The 20,479-nt window shown below is 39.9% G+C and overlaps 1 protein-coding gene across 2 annotated transcripts in view; it reads left to right on the forward strand.

Annotated features, from left to right (window-relative positions):
• Nucleotides 1-20,479, forward strand: part of RIC-3 (RIC3 acetylcholine receptor chaperone) — a 488,355-nt gene that overhangs the window by 409,274 nt on the left and 58,602 nt on the right. For both annotated transcript variants that reach the window (XM_080266705.1, XM_080266706.1), the window contains one exon: nucleotides 8,290-8,362. In XM_080266705.1, coding sequence (XP_080122831.1) covers nucleotides 8,290-8,362 — 73 coding nt within the window. The remainder of the gene's footprint in view (nucleotides 1-8,289; nucleotides 8,363-20,479) is intronic.

Below are 20,479 nucleotides of genomic sequence, written 5' to 3' on the forward strand. Positions count from 1 at the left end.
AACTATCTTGTTAATGTGTTTTCAGGTGACAAACTATCTTGGACCAGCACTCCCAAATCATTCTCTTCTCTCATTTTTGTGATTAATTCATTACCCAACAAATAATTCAGTGATGGCCTCCTGGTACTTTTACCCATTTCCAATATTTTACATTTCTTTACATTAAATTTCATTTCCCACATCTGGCTCCAATCATGTATCGTATCCAGATCCTCCTGCAGCATTTACAATCCTCCTCAACCTCTACCTTCCTCAAGATCTTTACATCATCAGCAAACAGACTTCCATAACTGTTCACTCCATCTACCATATCCATCTATCTATTGCCAGACGCCTCAATCCCGTTTGGGGTGGCCACAAACAAATCGCCTCCAAGTCGCCCTGTCCCCCGCCATTTCACTGCCCTGCTCCCAACTCACACCCCCCTCTCTCATATACCTCTCCACCCCATCCTTCCATCTCATCCTCGGCCTCCCATTCCCTCTTCCCCCCTCCACCTCACTCACATACACTCTCATCAGTCTTTCACCCTCCATCCTCTCCACATGGCCAAACCACCTCAGTGTGTTCGTCATAACGCTTCCTATCACATCCACATCCACACCACAATGCTCCTTTATATCCTCATTCGTCAGCCTGTCTCTCCATGTGACTCCACAGGCTCCTCTTAAATAACTCATTTCCACTGCTCTCACTCTTGACTTGTGTCCTTCCAACAACGTCGAAGCTTCATTTCCTTACGTTAGAGTTGGTATCACAATACTGTCATGTAGTAACTTTTTCACTTCCATGCTCACTTCCCTGTTTCTTATCACCGCTTTCAAAGAGCCAGCAACCTTTCTTCCCTGCTGTACCCTTTCAAGCACTTCACCCTCCAAACCTCCATCCTTACTCATCACACTACCCAAGTACTTAAACTTACTCACATTTTCCAATTCCTCACCATCCAACCTCGCTGAACATTCACTGTTCACCTCTCTCAAAGACCATCACTTTACTCTTCCCTACATTCACCTTTAGATTCCGTTTCTTACACACTCTCCCAAACTCATCCACCAAGCCTTGCAGCTCCCCTTCGTCTTCACTCAACAACACAGTATCGTCTGCAAATAACAGTACAGAGAGTTTCCAAACACTATCCTCTCTCACCAGGGCCACTCCAACATCCACTACCCTACCTTGTACCTCTTTTATTACCCCATCCATGTACAGATTGAACAACCATGGAGACATGACACATCCCTGTTTCAACCCAACTTTCAAAGAGAAAAATTCACTTAGTTCACCATCCACACGCACTGCAGCCTTCACACCATCGTACATACTCTTCACAGCATTCAACAACTTCCCATCTACTCCATATATTCTTAACACTTTCCACAACCCATGTCTATCCACCCTGTCATATGCTTTCTCCAAATCCATGAAAACCGCATACAACTTCTTTCCCTTCTCTAGAAACTTTTCCACTAAAGATCTAAGAATGAATATCTGATCTACACAACCTCTTCCCTTCCTAAAACCTCCCTGTTCTTCTCCAACTAATTTCTCTGTTCTTTCTCTAACTCTGTCAATAAGTATCCTACCATACACTTTTCCTATTATACTAAGAAGACAAATGCCCCTATGATTACCACACACTTCTTTTTCCCCTTTTCCTTTGTACAATGGAATAATTATACCTGACTTCCAATCCTCCGGGACTCTACCTTCTTCCCAGGCCAATCTGCACATTTTCCACATCCATTCTACTACTATCTCTCCCCCATGCTTCAGCATTTCACCACACACTCCATCAATTCCTGGGGCTTTCCCCAATTTAACTTTCTTCATTGCTTCCACAACTTCTATCCTACTGATTTCTTCCTGTCTTCTCACCTCCCTCCTTCTCCCAGCCATTCCCCAGCCACTCATACTCGCATTGCTTCCATCCTCTATGTTCAACAATTCCTTAAAGTGTTCTCTCCATCTGCTCACTTTTTCTCCCTTCTCCACTAGTAATCTACCATTTTTATCTTTCACTCCCCTGCTAACTTCACTTCCACCCTGTCTTATCTTTTCACCTCTTTCCAGAACATTTTCTTACAATCCCTCCATTTTACACTCAAATTCCTTCCAAATTCCTCATCCACTCTCTTCTTACTCTGTCTTACTAATCTTTTCACCTCTCTTTCTTTCTACATATAACTCTCTCTTCCGCCTCTCAACTTCTTCCACACCCCTATTTCTCATCCATTCATTGTATGCTTTCTTCTTTTGTGCCACAGCCTGTCTCACCTCTTCAGTCCACCACGCTGTTCCTTGCACCCCCCTCCGTCTTCTCTTCCTTCCACACACCACATCACATGCTGCACATATTTCTTCTGTAAATATCCTACACACACCTTCCACGTCTCCCATCTGCTGCAATTCATATTTGCCCAATCGTTCCTCCACTTCTCTCTTATACTCTGCCTTTTTCTCATCCTCTTGTAACCTTTCCACTCTCCTTGCAACTAGTCCTTCCTCTTGTCTTTCCCTTCTTCTATTCCTCCACCTTACTTGAATTCTAATTCTGGCCACCACCAAGTAGTAGTCAGATAGTCCACTTCCCCAACCTCTGTAAGCTCTTGCATCCATTACACATCTTCGCATCCTTTCATCCACACACACATAATCAATCATTGCCTTCCTTTCATTCAGTTCACCATATCATTTACGTAAATCAGGAACAATACTGGCGCCAATACCGAGCCTTGGGGGACTCCACTTGTTACTTCGCTCCATCCAGACATCCTATCCTTTATTACTGTCCTCATTTGTCTGTCTCTCAAGAAGTCTCTCATCCATTCCAGGAGTTTCCCCTTCAGTCCTCCTATATATTCTAGTTTCCACATTAGTCTCTTATGAGGTACCTTGTCAAAGGCCTTCTCTAAGTACACACAATCCACCCAACCATCTCTCTCCTGTACCACGTCAATCGCTCTTGAGTAAAAGCTCAACAAGTTGGAAACACTTGACCTTCCACTTCTGAATCCAACCTGACATTCAGCCAAAATATTCATCTCTTCCAGATATTTTATCCATCTGTCTTTCAGGATTCTCTCACACAATTTTGCGACCATGCTGGTTAGAGACACTGGTCTATAATTCAGGGGTTCCTCCCTGTTTCCTCCCTTATAAATTGGTACCTCTTCCATTCTTGAGGCACTTTCCCCTCCTCCAGAGAACACACGATTAAACTGTGAATTTTATCCGTCAGTTGTTCTCTGCATTCCTTCAGTACCCAATTAGAAGTTCCATCAGGTCCTGGGGCTTACCTTACATCTGAAGTTTCCAGTAATTTATACACTTCCTGTACCTCCACTTTTATATCTTTTATCACCGGTACATTTCTAATCACTCTCCCTTTCCACAGACTCTTTTTCATTAGTGAAAACCAATTCGAAACATTTATTCATTATTTCAGCTTTCACTGCTGCATCTTTATAGACCTTTCCTTTTACATTCAGTTTGGTGATTGCTTCCTTTTGTTTCAGTTTGCCATTAACAAATCTATAAAATAGTTAGGGTTCATCCTTGCATTTGTCTATTATACCTTTTTCAAAATTCCTTTCTTCTTCTTTACGTATTCTTGTGTATTCATTTCTAGTTCTTTTCTATTCTTCCTTTGTTCTGTTGTTACCTCTCTTTCTCCAGTTGTTCCACGCCTTATCTCTCTCATTTTTTGCTATCATACACCTTCTATTAAACCACTCCTTTTTCCTGTTTTCTTTCCCTCTTACTCTTGGTACAGATTTTTCCACTCCCAAATTATAGAGGTCTAGAAAGATATCCCACTTCCTTTGTATCTCTCTTGTTCCTCTGAATTTTCTCCAATCCTCATTTTCAAAAAATTTTCTCAATCCTGTAAAATCTGCTTTCCCAGAGTTGTATCTTCCCTGTCTATGAAGCTCGTCTCTTGGCTCGACGTTCCCTATTATCATCTGGAACTCAATGACCACATGATCACTTTTTCCCATAGGACAGAAATATTTCAATGATTCTGTTACATCGGGTTCTTTGGTAAATAGTAAATCTAACCTTGCTGGTGTGTCCTCACCTCGGAACCATGTCTCTTCTTTGACCCATTGCGTCATCACATTATTCATTATTATATTTAATAATATAGTTCCCCACGAGTCCTCGCTGCCTCCTGAGTCCCATTCCTCCCAGTTCACCTCTTTACAGTTAAAGTCACCCACCAAAATTATATTGCTGCTTTTCTCAATTATTTTTTGTAAATAACTAGCCATATCTGACAACATCTCCTGGTAGTCATCATCATTCCATGCTCTCGTCTAAGGGCGAACATACACTATCGCCATATCTCTCTCGACATTCTCTCCAGTTTCTAATTTCATATATATATCACTTCAGCCCTGCCTTCTCCCATTTCCACGGTATCTACATTTATGTTGTTCTTCACAGCTATCATCACTCCTCCTCCCGTTTTTTCTTTTGTCTCATCTCCTCAGTTTGTATTTACCATCTCCCAAATGAACATCATTATCTTCTCTTAATTTAGTCTCTACAAAGCGCATGACATCAGGTTCATGTTCTCTCAAGAAATCGTTAATTTTAAGCCTTGCCGATATTAAACCATCAACATTAGTGTATATCACCTTCAAATTATTTTTGATGTTTTTTATACCCTCTTCTCTCCTTCTCTCCGTCGGTACCACTTCCTCAATTTCTGAACTTTCATAGCCATCCCCCTTAGCTTCCCTCACTTCTGTTTCCTTACATACCACTTCCTTACTTTCATATCCATCACTCTCCAAAAAAAAGTATTACATTCATCCTCTGTTCTCTTATCATTTTTTTCCTTTACTTGTTCCTTCATTGATTTTAAAAATTCTCTTTCTTCTTCATTCAATTCTTTTCGTATTATAATATTTTCCATCCGTGCTTTTTGCTTAATTTTCAGGTCACTTTAAGTATATCATTTACTACACTTTCTGATGACAACTTGACTCTCATTGGTCTTGTTTCCCCCTTCTTATAAGGCCCTATCCTCCTTACTTCCTCAATTTCATTTACCCACTTGTCTCCCTCAGGATCAATCTTGCCTAATATTCCTCTCACAAGATTCGTGTCTCTCTCGAGTCTCACGGATCTAACCTTTTCTTCCTCCTCCCTGTTTCCAAATATTACCATGCATCTGTTCCTTTCTGCAGTTTCTCTCACTATTTTCTCTTTTTTCTTCAGTATTTTCACTACGTTTTCTTCCATTTTTTTCTTGTTCATTTCCCTTTCTTCCTGGATGATTTCCCTTAAGCTGACCACTTCTTTCTGTTCTTCTTCTACGTGTGCCCACTTTGCCTTATGCTCTTCTAATTCACTACTCACCTTCTCCGTTTTATTAGTACTCTCTTCTAGTTTTCTCCTCAGTTCGATATTTTCACACTTCAAATTTCTGATCTCCTCATTCACCGTCCCATTAGACTGGATCAGACTCTGTATAGTAATCTCCGTATTCTTAGACACCCACTTTAACACTTTATTCTCCACTTTCTTTTCAAGTTCACTAATCCTCATAATCAATGTTTTAAACAGATCCATGACATTAATATTTCTATCAAATCCTGGAAATTCGAGCCCCTCAATGTTTACATTATCGGCCATGTTTGAGGTTGGTTACAGTACCAAAAACAGCTGTTACCGAAAATACTACAAACATTCATGTATACTCCTGCCAATAAATCTTTACATTTTTGGTAGTCTGTATTAACTTACAGTATTTTAAACTTAAAACAAGACCGTAGGAGACAGGACCAACAAAATTCCTGGAAACTACTTAAGGTTTGCAGCGGTGGCTGGGCCAGGGCCTGGGAGCAGTGTGTGTGTGTGTGTGTAATTCACCAGGTCGGTCAGGATCACTTGATGGTCGTGATGGTCAGCTTTTACCCTCCCGGGAGGGAGCTGAGAGCTCATATAGTCCGATCTAAGGGCAAGGCTGTGACCTTCACACATGCACACACCCGTCCCCTTGCTCCAGGGGGACAGTAACCACCCACTTCATCAGTGAAACTTTTCGCAACCTGAGTGAGGCGCGAACTCCCGTCCACCAGTTGGCAAACGAGAACGTTACCACTGCACCAGCGAGCGGTGTGTGTGTGTGTGTGTGTGTGTGTGTGTGTGTGTGTGTGTGGGTTACCATTGTTTGAGTATTTGTTCCCATTATATCATGAATGGCTTGAGCCATCAATATGAAACCTTCAGGGTATCAAGATATGGCCAAAACCTTGGACAAGTTAAAAAATAGGCACTCTGGGTCAGGGTCAAGGTCAAGGTCACCAAAATGGCTGCCAAAGGTCAACTAGGTTTTATTGCCCACCTTTAGCATCATTATCATTATAACTCATGAACTGCTCGAGCTATCAACATGAAACCTTCCGGGTATCAAGATATGGCCAAAATTTTGGACAGGTTCAATATTGGGTATTCAGGGCCAAGGTCAAGGTCACCAAAATGGCTGCCAAAGGATAACTAGTATTTATCACCTGCCTTTAGCACCTTTATATCTCTTGAATGGCTTGATCTATCAACATGAAACCTTCAGAGTTTCAAGATATGGCCAAAATCTTGGACACTTTGAAAAATTGGCACTCTGGGTCAAGTTCAAGGTCACTAAAATGGCTGCCAAAGGTTAACTAGTTTTTATCACCTGCCTTTAGAACCATTATATCACATGAACGGCTTGAGCTATCAACATGAAACCTTCAGAGTATCAAGATATGGCCAAAATCTTGGATGAGTTAAAAAATAGGCACTCAGGGTCAAGGTCAAGGTCACCAAAATGGCTGCCAAAGGTCAACTACGTTTATTATAGATTGGCTTATTGTGAAACGTGGCCACTGAATTCCGTAGAGTTTTGTTAATTTTCTTCACATTTGGTTTGTAAGTAGCATGTAAATTTTCTAACAGCATATTCTGGCGGGCAATTAGCATTTGGCTTCTGAATGCATTTTTTTCTTTGTTAATCATTTCTCTTAAAAAAAAAAAAGTCTGTGCCTACCAATAGCTATAGTAACTCTTAATTCAGTTGCTTTAAATCAAACCAAAGAAAATGTGTTACATCAAGCCAAAACCAAAATAACGAAAAAACAAAAATACTCACTGAAGTACCAGATTATCCCAAATGATACTCAGTATGAAGGAAATTTAGGCATTTTATTATATTCTTGTTATGAAAAGTAAAAATGAACAGAAAAAAAAAATTAGCTATAGATTGCATAGTCTGTGGTCTTTCCCTTCAGATGATGTGGGACAGTCCTGTTGGGTGCACACCACTCATGACCCTGAGATCTGCTCCCCTTTGGATTTTGATATGCTTCCTAAAGTTAGTAAACAGTCTACTAAAAAAGAGACCTTAACATCTATAGCAGAAATTCTGAAAGCACCTTACTAGTAGCCCAGAGGCTTACAACTCCTTTTTGTTCTCATGACTCACCCCATTGCAAGGCTTTAAGCTCATTGCTGATTCATTCACCAGTCTAAGGCCTGGGTCAAACTAGTTTGAAATGAATCAGCCAACATTTTTGGATTAACTAATCCAGAAATGCTCCTGTCTCAGTCGTTATGGATCTGTAAAGAAAGTTTCAGAATTTTTACAAGCACAGTGAAATTACAGACCCTGTGCCCAACATAGTAGCTGTGTTAAGATGCTGTGTCTTTCACCTTCCTGCAAGATGGTGGTAAATATGAAGGATGGTGCCTTCATTGTAAAGATGCCCTTATTACCTTCTGATGGAGGAAAACATGTGTTTTTGTCAATACAAAAGCCAGTTTTTTGCACCGTGTATATCATACTGTATGATGATAGAAGACCGTAGCAGCACATTTATTGTTCAGTATCATTTAGATCATTATTTAGCTTATTGTCTTTATGGACAGTTTACCAGTCATTGCCATCAAGTTTAAGACTCCAATAAAACCTTTTAATTTTGGGAGGAAGCTGGAGGGCTTTAGGACAGGTATTAACATAATAGCTCTCCACTTATCATTGTCTCTGAATTGCAGATTTAGTTGGCAGTTATTTTAGTATATTATGTTACTTCTACAAAGCTGAGATGTTTGGTTACTCTGATGAGTTAGACACCAAGGAAATTGAATTGCACCAAACTTCTTAGATATGTAATAGATGTGTAACTTGTTTCCATTACCTTGAATAAGCCATTTCTGTAGTATTCTCATGGTTGATGGGTATAATTGAAGAAGACTGCTTGGTTTACAGATTGTGATTTGGAAACTGTTTTTTTATTACAGAAGAATGAAGAAAGCCCAGCGTCAAGCAAGGGTTCCAGCCCTGATATGGATGAGTATGAGGTCATCACGAAAGGTGGGCTTTACTTCCAGTCCTACTCTTGATTCATTACTGTACAGTATTAGTGGCATTGTATTTCATTGTCGTGTTTGTGTCACTTCTTTTGATTGTCATGTAGCAGTTTCATGATCCAGGGCATCGTACTTTGATTTGTCATTGACACTACATGTCAGTATCCAGATTAAAAAGTAGACTGATGGTTAATCCCAATCATAGGTAGGGGTTTTTTTAAGCAGAAAAAAAAAAAGGTAGCACTCTTAATTCCCTTGTCTGTCTTGCAATGCTCCTGTTGGTTATGGTATGTGAAATTTTTATGGTCGCTTGTAAGAGTACCTGCAGCAAGAAGAAAAGTCACAGGAAAGTTCTGTACAATAAGTTCTGTATCCTTCCATAAAAAACAAAGCACCGTTCCAACAATGAACTGATAGTAAGTTCGTGTGAGAATCTGGGTCCAATTTTCCAATTTTGCTCCAGGCATAATGTAATTTATAATTTATGACTTGCAAAAAATTTCAAGTCCCATAGTGATGGTTTCAACTTCACAGTTTCAGTTTATATATATATATATATATATATAGCTGTCTGTTGCCAGACACCTCAATCCCATATGTGGTGGCCACAAACAAATTGCCTCCATGTCGCCCTGTCCCCACCATTTCACTGCCCTGCTCTCAGCTCACATCCCCCACTCTCGTATACCTCTCCACTCCATCCCTTCATCACATCCTTGGCCTCCCCCTCCCTCTCTCCCCCTCCACCTCACTCACATACCCTCTCCTCATCAGTCTCTCACTCTCCATCTTCTTTACATGGCCAAACCACCTCAATGTGTTTCTCGTAACATTTCCTATCACATACACTTCCACACCACAACGCACTCGGCACATCCTCATTTATATATATATATATATATATATATATATATATATCCCTGGGGGTAGGGGGGGTTTTCAAGAATACTCCTCCAGTATCCCTGTTTGTCGTAAAAGGCAACTAAAAGGGTTGGCGGAGGGTTAGTGCCCCTCCCCGGAAAACAACTAACTAAAAAGACAAACAATAAGCCTCGGACAAGGACTGACCAAAAGATGACGACCAAGGACTGGACAAAGGACATGGTTATCGGAACTTGGAATGTAAGGAGAGCAAATGATGAGGTGAAAGAGAGAGAGATTGTTCAGGTGCATGAGGGTGCGAAAGTTGATGTATGCGGAATAACTGAAACGAAACGGTGAGGTGAGAGTGTGAGAGAATGGGAATATGGATGGGGTATATGTGCAGGAGTAGGTGAGAATGAGAGGGCAAAAGAAGGAGTATGTATAGTTGTGAGTAAAAGATGGAAGAAGAGCATAAGAGAGTATGGATCAGTTGGGTCAAGGATTGAGTGGGTAAGGCTGAAAGTTGGAATACAAATGTGGGCGATTGTGTGTGTGTATGCGCCAACGCAAGATTGTGCAAGCAGAGTGAGAGAAGAGTTCTGGACAAATGTGGAAGTGTGCATGGAAAAGTTTGGAAGGAATGAGAGAGTGTTTTTGATCGGTGATATGAATGGAAAAGTAGGGAATGTGAAGGTGGATGGAATAGTTGGTGAGTGGGGTGTGCCTGCTGAGATAGATGAGAATGGCAGTGCGTTAGTGGACATTTGTGTTGGGAGGGGGTTGGTGATAGCCAATACCCTCTTCAGGCACAAGATGATCCACAGGTATATATGGCGAGTGATGAGAAGGGTGGATGGTGAACTGAAGGAAAGGAAGGCAATGATTGATTATGTGTGTATGGATGAAAGGATGTGAAAATGTGTAATGGATGCAAGAGCTTATAGAGGTTGGGGGAGTGGACTTTCTGACCACTACTTGGTGGTGGCCAGAGTCAAGGTCCAATTAGGATGGAGAAATAGAAGAAGGAAGGAACGTGAAGAAGGAGTATTTATAAGGAGAGTGGAAAGGTTACAAAGAGGATGAGAAAAAGGCAGAGTATAAGAGACAAGTGGAGGAACAATTGGGCAAATATGAATTGCAGCAGATGGGGGACGTGGAAGGTGTGTGCAGGATAATTACAGAAGAAATATGTGCAGCATGTGCTGTGGTTGACCCTTGTGCGGTGTGATGCGGTGAGGATCTGTCCGTTCTCCCCTTTGGGGCTAAGATGCGAATGAATGTGTTTGAATGGATGAGTAAATGGAGAGTGAGTCGTCCTGTCTCGGCTACCTCCCTTTCCTTGGGGGAAGCAGCCTAGGTATATAGATAGATAGATAGATGTGCTGTGGTGTGTGGGATGAAGAGAAGACGGAGGGGTGTGCAAGGAACAGCATGGTGGAATGAAGAGGTAAGACAGGCTATGGCACAAAAGAAGAAAGCATACAATGAATGGATGAGAAATAGGGGCGTGTAAGAAGTTCAGAGGCGGAAAAGAGAATTATATGTAGAAAGAAGGACAGAGGTGAAAAGATTAGTAAGAGAGAGCAAGAAGAGAGTGGATGAGGAATTTGGAAGGAACTTGAGTGTAAAGTGGAGGGACTGTAAGAAAATGTTCTGGAAAGAGGTGAAAAGAGTAAGACAGGGTGGAAGTGAAGTTAGCAGGGGAGTGAAAGATAAAAATGGTAGATTACTAGTGGAGAAGGGAGAAAAAGTGAGCAGATGGAGAGAACACTTTAAGGAATTGTTGAACATAGAGGATGGAAGTAATGCAAGTATAAGTGGCTGGGGAATGGCTGGGAGGAGGAGGGAGGTGAGAAGACAGGAAGAAATCAGTAGGATAGAAGTTGTGGAAGCAATGAGGAAAGTTAAATTGGGGAAAGCCCCAGGAATTGATGGAGTGTGTGGTGAAATGCTGAAGTATGGGGGAGAGATAGTAGTAGAATGGATGTGGAAAATGTGCAGATTGGCCTGTGAGGAAGGTAGAGTCCCGGGGGATTGAAAGTCAGGTATAATTATTCCCTTGTACAAAGGAAAAGGGGAAAAAGAAGTGTGTGGTAGTCATAGGGGCATCTGTCTTCTTAGTATAATGGGAAAAGTGCATGGTAGGGTACTTATTGACAGAGTTAGAGAAAGAACAGAGGAATTAGTTGGAGAAGAACAGGGAGGCTTTAGGAAGGGAAGAAGTTGTGTAGATCGGATATTCATTCTTAGATGTTTAGTGGAAAAGTTTCTAGAGAAGGGAAAGTAGTTGTATGCGGCTTTCATGGATTTGGAGAAAGCATATAACAGGGTGGATAGACAAGGTTTGTGGACAGTATTAAGAATATATGGAATAGATGGGAAGTTGTTGAATGCTGTGAAGAGTATGTATGATGGTGCTAAGACTGCAGTGCGTGTGGATGGTGATCTGAGTGAATTTTTCTCTTTGAAGGTTGGGTTGAAACAGGGATGTGTCATGTCTCCATGGTTGTTCAATCTGTACATGGATGGGGTAATAAAAGAGGTACAAGGTAGGGTAGTGGATGTTGGAGTGGCCCTGGTGAGAGAGGGTAGTGTTTGGAAACTCCCTGTACTGTTGTTTGCAGATGATACTGTGTTGTTGAGTGAAGACGAAGGAGAGCTGCAAGGCTTGGTGGATGAGTTTGGGAGAGTGTGTAAGAAACGGAATCTAAAGGTGAGTGTAGGGAAGAGTAAAGTGATGGTCTTTGAGAGAGATGAAGTCAGTGAATGTACAGAAAGGTTGGATGGTGAGGAATCGGAAAATGTGAGTAAGTTTAAGTACTTGGGTAGTGTGATGAGTAAGGATGGAGGTTTGTGGGGTGAAGTGTTTGAAAGGGCACAGCAGGGAAGAAAGGTTGCTGGTTCCTTGAAAGTAGTGATAAGAAGCAGGGAAGTGAGCATGGAAGTGAAAAAGTTACTACATGACAGTATTGTGATACCAACTAGCTTGGACATTGTTGGAAGGACACAAGTCAAGAGTGAGAGCAGTGGAAATGAGTTATTTAAGAGGAGCCTATGGAGTCACATGGAGAGACAGGCTGACAAATGAGAATATAAAGGAGCGATGTGGTGTGGATGTGGATGTGATAGGAAGCGTTAGGAGGAATACACTGAGGTGGTTTGGCCATGTGGAGAGGATGGAGGGTGAAAGACTGACGATGAGAGTGTATGTGAGTGAGGTGGAGGGGGGGAAGAGGGAAGGGGAGGCCGAGGATGAGATGGAGGGATGGGGTGGAGAGGTTTATGAGAGAGGAGGGTGTGCGTTGGGAGCGGGGCAGTGAAATGGTGGGGGACAGGGCGACATGGAGGTGATTTGTTTGTGGCCACCCTGAACGGGATTGAGGCATCTCGCAATAGATAGATAGATATATATATATACAGTATATATATATTTATATACTGTACACACATGCTCGTAAATCGCGGCAATTTGCCTCTGGACCACTGCCGTGATTTACGAATTCCGTGACTTATGAATAATAACTCCCATGTGAAAAATTAATTTTGGTCTGGACTTTGGCCAACCTGCCCCCACAGCACCCTACCTACACCTATCTAGGCACCATCAAACACAAACATACAAATTTAGGAATATTCAGTGCATGTATTAAATAGAAATAAGCCATGTTAAGGGATCTCACCTTAATCCTGTGATGAAATTGCTTAAATGAATGGAGTGGGATGGTGTTGGGAAGAACGTAGAACCTCTCAGCGCTTGTTCTTCCCAAACTTTTTCGCCAGCTTTGAAAACTTTTCTCCTCTCTCAACACAATGATTGAGCTCCAAACGTTGACTGTACAACAACGGCGGCAGCTTCTTGAGAGCTTCATCGGGGGGTCGGGAGGGGCCATGGCAGGTAGGAGGCTGAGGGAAGTTGCACAAAAAAGGCAGGTAGCTCTGTATGCCACAGTGACGGTCTGTAGTGTGCGGACTGGCGGGACAAGAACAACAACAACATGGCAGCATTAATATGCACACATGCCACCAGGGACGCGCGGTGATTGGGTGTTGGGTCGCGATTTTCAGTTTGAATGCCGCAGTCTACGGTTTTCCTCGGAAGAGGCCCACTTGGGGGCCTAGGTCCGCGATTTTTGTGACTTAACAGTAATTGAAGGTTGCCGGCAGTCTGACGGCCACAGCCATGATTTATGAATCCATGATTTATGAACACGTGATTTTCGAGGATTGAGTGTCTGTATATATATATATTAGTGCCCCTCCCCTTAAAACCAATAACTCAAAGTCAAATGGCCACCCCTTATGGGATTATGGTGTCTGGCAATATATATATATATATATATATATATATATATATATATATATATATATATATATACTATATATATATATACTATATATATATATATACATACTGTGTATATATATATATATATATATATATATATATATATATATATATATATATATATATATATATATATATATATATATATACATACTGTATATATATATATATATATACTGTATATATATATATATATATATATATATATACATACTGTATATATATATATATATATATATATATATATATATATATATATATATATATATATATATATATTTATATATATATATATACAAACTGTACTGTATATATATATATATATATATATATATATATATATATATATATATATATATATATATATATATATATATATATATATATATTTATATATATATATATATACAAACTGTACTGTATATATATATATATATATATATATATATATATATATATATATATATATATATATATATATATATATATATATACATAAAACTTTGCCAGATGAAATTTTTAAGCATAGAAAATTGACACTGGTATGTGGCACGAAATAGTTGGTTGAATGTATATACTGTTTGTATCAGTAATGTTATCAGGCAATTTTCTTTATAGTTTTTGGTACAGTTTTTATGATTTAAAGCTTCTTCACATTCTGTCTGCTTTTAATTTTTTTATGCCTTCATATTTCTTTTCTCCTACTCTTTTCTTCCAGAGAGCATGTCTTCACAATAAAGAAAGCAACCACCCCTTCCCCAGAGCAGTTCTTACGTGACCACCCAAAGGCTTAATATTTTAGCTAGCTGGCCTCACCTCTTGTTGCAGACCTTTCTGCTGTTGTCCTGAGAAGTCATTTATCTGTGAAATTTTTATTGTCAAGAAGCTATTTGTGTTACAAAGAAAGGAACAAGCTTGTGCTGTAATGTTGTTCCTTCAGGACCGACCAGAAAACAGTAACATTGTGTGTTGCTACTTGTATATACAGCTTTAGAAATAGTGGAAAGTTATTTTGAGTCCAGTTATTCAATTGTGTGAAACTTGGAAAAAAAAACTCCTACGCTGCATATTAAAGTGAATTCAGTAAACCACTTTAGCCTACTGACTTGAAGACTCAACTGTGTGAGGAAATTTTGCCAATAATTTTAGCCAGCTGATATGAAGACAGAAGCGTGTGAGGATATTTTGCAAATAATGTTCTCGTCTGTGCTGCCTGAGTCCTTCTGTGGAACTTCTCGACACGGGTGGCCATGACAGAGAAGTCTCCAGGCTACTTTGTACTGAAGCTCTTCCTCTGCTTTCTCTGCCACTTCTTCATTTTTTTTTTTTTTCACCACCTGACTTCTCATTCCTAACTACTGTACCTATCTCAGAACCACTTATCTCTATGTTTCATGTATAATTTGTCTTTTTCACTAATTATATTGTTGTATTTTCTGTGTCTCATGTCAGGCTTCTTTCTTTTAACCACTCTTGTATTTCTTGCTTTGTTTGTTTTTTCTTACCTTTCTTTATCTTCCTCTTTTCCCAATTAAATTGTCATGACATCATTTATCTCACTTGCTAATTTTCCATCTTAAACTTTCATCTGTATATTCTGTCCTTCTTCCCGCTCATTCCTACTGTGCGCATCTGTTTCCAGCTCTCTTACCTCAGCCTGAGAGCTTTTTTCCATGTCCATTTCATTACTGCTTCTGTCTTCTTTTTTAATTTTTACTAACTAGCCATTCTAACCACTTGATTTTTTCAAGCTTTTAGCATTTTTCTAATCAGTCAGTCTGTTTATCATACCTCTCTTTCCTTCTCATATAACACACCAGCTTCCTCTCAGTTTCCTAGTTTCTGTTATATCCAAGCTGAGTTTATCAAGAGCTACATTAACAGCACTGACCAAAGGCAAGCCAAGAGTTCAATAGAATGAGTTTGCTTAATAGAGCAAGAACTAATTCATTAACAGCTGAACTGTGAAATTTGATGATATAGTACTACCACACAGCATCAAATAATGCACCTTTGTGCTGATGTCAGGGTACTGCACTAAAGAAAGCCATGCCAAGGAATATGAAGACCACATCAAAGGCCTGCATGCATTTGACCTTTTGGTCAAAGTTACCTTTTTTCTTTTCTACCACTTTCAGAATGTACCCAGATCACTTTGCCAACACACAAAGATCAAATGATATAACGCTGTACTGTACACAAACATCCCCCCCCCCCACGCACACACAAGTGAAGACTGCCCCACGAGTGAATGGTCGTGTGTTGAGCTTCTACTCTGGGGTGATTGACATGCTACAAGAGAGGGAGAGTTGGGTGGATTGTGTGAATTTAGACCTGGAAAAGCCTTTGATAAGTACCCCATGAGCAGCTGATGTGGAAATTGGAACATATAGGAGGACTGAAGAGGAACCTCTTGGAGTGGATGAGAGACTTCTTGTGAGATAGGCAAATGAGGACAGTAATAGAGGACAGGATGTCTGGATGGAGGGAAGTGACAAGTGGTCCCACAGGACTCGGTGTTAATGCCTGTAATGTTCCTTCTTTACGTAAACAGTATGGTAGATGGAATAAACAATTATGCAAGTCTGTTTGCTGGTGATGCAAAGATCATGAGGAGAGTAGAAGTTGAAGAGACTTAAAAATGCTGCAGGAGGACCTGGATAGGATATGAGTGGAGCCAGTTGTGGGAAATGAAATTCAGTGCAAAAAAAATGTAAAATATTGGAAATAGGTAATAGTACCAGGATACCATCACTGAATTATTTAAAGGGTAATGAACCAGTCACAAAAGTGAGGAAAGGGAAGGACTTGGGAGTGCAGGTCCAGGATAATTTGTCACCCCCAAAACACATTAACATAATAGTTAGAGAGATGTATAATCTCTTGACTAACATAAGAGTAGCATTTCGTCACATGGATGAGGAGATGATGAAAAAACTGATAGTGGTCATGATCCGCCACAGGTTGGAATATCCGGCAGTAGTGTGGTCTCCACATAAAAAGAAAGATACAGTATAAACAAGATCGAGAGAATGCAAAGAACAGCAACCAAGATGGTTGCTAGCCTGGCAGATATGTCATACAGGGAAATGCTGGAAAAGCTAGATCTGCCTACCTTAGTAGAAAGGAGAGAGCAGGGCAACATGATTGCAGTGTTCAGGGTCAGGATAGGAGCAGACAAAATTGACAGAGAAAATCTGTCTGTATGGGATGGGAGAGTAACCAGAGGACATGGAATGAAACTGAAAATGCCAAGTTGCTTGAGGGATATGAAGAAATATAGTTTTCCAAATAGATGCATAGACCTGTGGAATAGCCTGGACAAAGAGATCATCTAGTTTAAAAGCTTAAATGAGTTCAAAACAAAATTTGACATATTGAGAAACAGAGATGGGACCCCACAAGTGTAGCTCATTTCCTGTATGTCACAACTAGGTACACACACACACACACACACACACACACACACACACACACACACACACACACACACACACACACACACACACACACACACACACACACACACACACACAGCCGGAGAGAGCAGACGTCCTAGCCATCGCTGCTAACCTTAAGTAGTTTCAGGAATTTTGTCTGTCCTGTCTCCTAAGGTCTTGTTTTAAATTCAAAATAATGAAAGTTAATAGACTACCAAAAATGTAAAGATTTATTGACTAGATTGTACATGAATGTTTGTAGTTTTTTTTCGGTAACAGCTGTTTTGGTATTTAACCAACATCAAACATGGCCGAAAATATAAACAATGAGGGACTAGAATTTCAAGGATTTGATGCTAATACCAATGTCATGGACCTGGTTAAAACATTAATTATGAGGATTAGTGAACTCGAAAAGAAAGTAGAGAATCTAGTGATAAAGGATGTGTCAGTAAATACGGAAACTACCATACAGAGTCTGATCCAGTCCAATGAAACAGCCAATGAAGAGATTAGGAATTTGAAGCAGGAAAATGTTGAACTGAGGAGGAAACTAGAAGAGAGTACTAATAAAACGGAGAAGGTGAGTAATGTGTTAGAAGAACATAAGGCAAAGTGGGCACACGTAGAAGAAGAACAGACAGAAGTGGTCAGCTTAAGAGAGATCATCCAGGAAGAAAGGGAAATGAACAAGAAAGAAATGGAAGAAAATGTAGTGAAAATACTGAAGAAAAAAGAGAAAATAGTGAGAGAAACTGTAGAAAGGAACAGATGTGTGGTAGTATTTGGAAACAGGGAAGAGGAAGAAAAGGTTAGGTTCGTAAGACTTGAGAGAGACACGAACCTGGTGAGAGGAATATTAGGCAAGATTGACCCCGAAGGAGACAAGTGGGTAAAAGAAATTGAGGAAGTAAGGAGGATAGGGCCTTACAAGAAAGGGGAAACAAGACCAATGAGAGTCAAGTTTGCATCAGAAAGTGTAATAAATGAGATACTTAAAGTGACCTGGAAATTAAGCAAAGAGGTAGGGATGGAAAATATTATAATAAGAAAAGATCTGAATGAAGAAGAAAGAGAAGTTTTAAAATCATTAAAAGAAGAAGTAAAGGAAAAAATGATAAGAGGACAGAGGAAGAATGTAATACTTTTTTTTGGAGAGTATTGGATATGAAAGTAAGGAAATGGTATTTAAGGAAATAGAAGTGAAGGAAACTAGGGGGGATGGTTGTGAAAGATCAGAAGTTGAGGAAGTGGTACGGACAGAGAGTAGGAGAAAAGAGGGTATTAATAATGTCAAAAATAATTTGAAGATGATATATACTAATGTTGATGGTTTCATATCGACAAGGATCGAAATTAATGATTTCTTGAGAGAACATGAACCTGATGTCATGTGCTTTGTAGAGACCAAATTAAGAGAAGATATTGATGTTCATTTGGGAGCTGGTAAATACAAACTGTGCAGAAAAAACAGAAAAGAAAAAAAGGAGGAGGAGTGATGATAGCAGTGAAGAACAACATAAATGTAGATACTGTGGAAATGGGAGAAGGCAGGGCTGAAGTGATATATATGAAATTAGAAACTGGAGAGAATGTTAAGCGAGATATGGCAGTAGTGTATGTTCCCCCAAAGACGAGAGCATGGAAGGATGACGAATACCATGAGATGTTGTCAGATATGGCTAGCTACTTCCAAAAAATAATTAAGAAAAGCAATAATATAATTTTGGTGGGTGACTTTAATTGTAAAGAGGTGAACTGGGAGGAATGGTACTCGGGAGGCGGCGAGGATTCGTGGGGCACTATGTTATTAAATATAATAATGAATAATGTGATGATGCAATGGGTCAAAGAAGAGACACGGTTTCGAGGTGAGGACACACCAGCAAGGTTAGATTTACTGTTCACCAAAGAACCCCATGTAATAGAATCATTGGAATATCTCTGTCCTTTGGGAAAAAGTGATCACGTGGTCATTGAGTTCCAGATGTTAATAGGAAACGTCGAGCCAAGAGACGAGCTTCATAGACAGGGAAGATACAACTTTGGGAAAGCAAATTTTACAGGATTGAGAAACTTTTTTGAAAATGCGGATTGGAGAAAATTCAGAGAAACAAGAGAGATACAGAGGAAGTGGGATATCTTTCTAGACCTCTATAATTTGGGAGTGGAAAAATTTGTACCAAGAGTAAGAGGGAAAGAAAACAGGAAAAAGGAGTGGTTTAATAGAAGGTGTATGATAGCAAAAAAAGAGAGAGATAAGGCGTGGAACAACTGGAGAAGGAGAGGTAACGACAGAACAAAGGAAGAATATAAAAGAACAAGAAATGAATACACAAGAATACGTAGAGAAGAAGAAAGGAATTTTGAAAAAGGTATAATTGACAAATGCAAGGATGAACCCAAACTGTTTTATAGATTTGTTAATGGCAAACTGAAACAAAAGGAAGGAATCACCAAACTGAAAGTAGAAGGAGAGGTCTTTAAGGATGCGGCAATGCAAGCAGAAATAATGAACAAACGTTTCCAGTCAGTTTTCACTAAAGAAAAGGAGCTTGTGGAAGGGGAGGGAGTGATTAGAAATGTTCCGGTGATGAAAGATATAAAAGTGGAGGTACAGGAAGTGTATAAACTACTGGAAACTCAAGATGTAAGGAAAGCCCCAGGACCTGATGGAATATCTAATTGGGTACTGAAGGAATGCAGAGAACAACTGGTGGATAAAATTCACAGCTTAATTGTATGCTCACTGGAAGAGGGGAAAGTGCCAAAAGAATGGAAGAGGGCAAATGTGGTACCAATTTACAAGGGAGGAAACAGGGAAGAGCCCCTGAATTATAGACCAGTGTCTCTGACCAGCATGGTCGCAAAATTGTGTGAGAGAATCCTGAAAGACAGATGGATAAAATATCTGGAAGAGATGAATATTTTGGCTGAATGTCAGTTTGGATTCAGAAGTGGAAGGTCATGTGTTTCTAACTTGTTGAGCTTTTACTCAAGAGCGATTGATGTGGTACAGGAGAGAGATGGTTGGGTGGATTGTGTGTACTTAGACTTAGAGAAGGCCTTTGACAAAGTACCTCATAAGAGACTAATGTGGAAACTAGAATATATAGGAGGACTAAAGGGGAAACTTCTGGAATGGATGAGAGACTTTTTGAGAGACAGACAAATGAGGACAGTAATAAAGGAAAAGATGTCTGGATGGAGGGAAGTAACAATTGGAGTCCCTCAAGGCTCAGTGTTGGCGCCAGTAATGTTCCTGATTTACGTAAATGATATGGTAGATGGAGTGAACAGTTATGCAAGTCTGTTTGCTGATGATGTAAAGATCTTGAGGAAGATAGAGGTTGAGGAGGATTGTAAAATACTGCAGGAGGATTTGGATAGGATACACAATTGGAGCCGGATGTGGGAAATGAAATTTAATGTAAAGAAATGTAAAATATTGGAAATGGGTAAAAGTACCAGG

This window comes from Coenobita brevimanus, chromosome 21 (assembly GCF_032717465.1).
Source record: "Coenobita brevimanus isolate Jiangsu-jjx chromosome 21, ASM3271746v2, whole genome shotgun sequence".
Taxonomy (NCBI): Eukaryota; Metazoa; Arthropoda; class Malacostraca; order Decapoda; family Coenobitidae; genus Coenobita; species Coenobita brevimanus.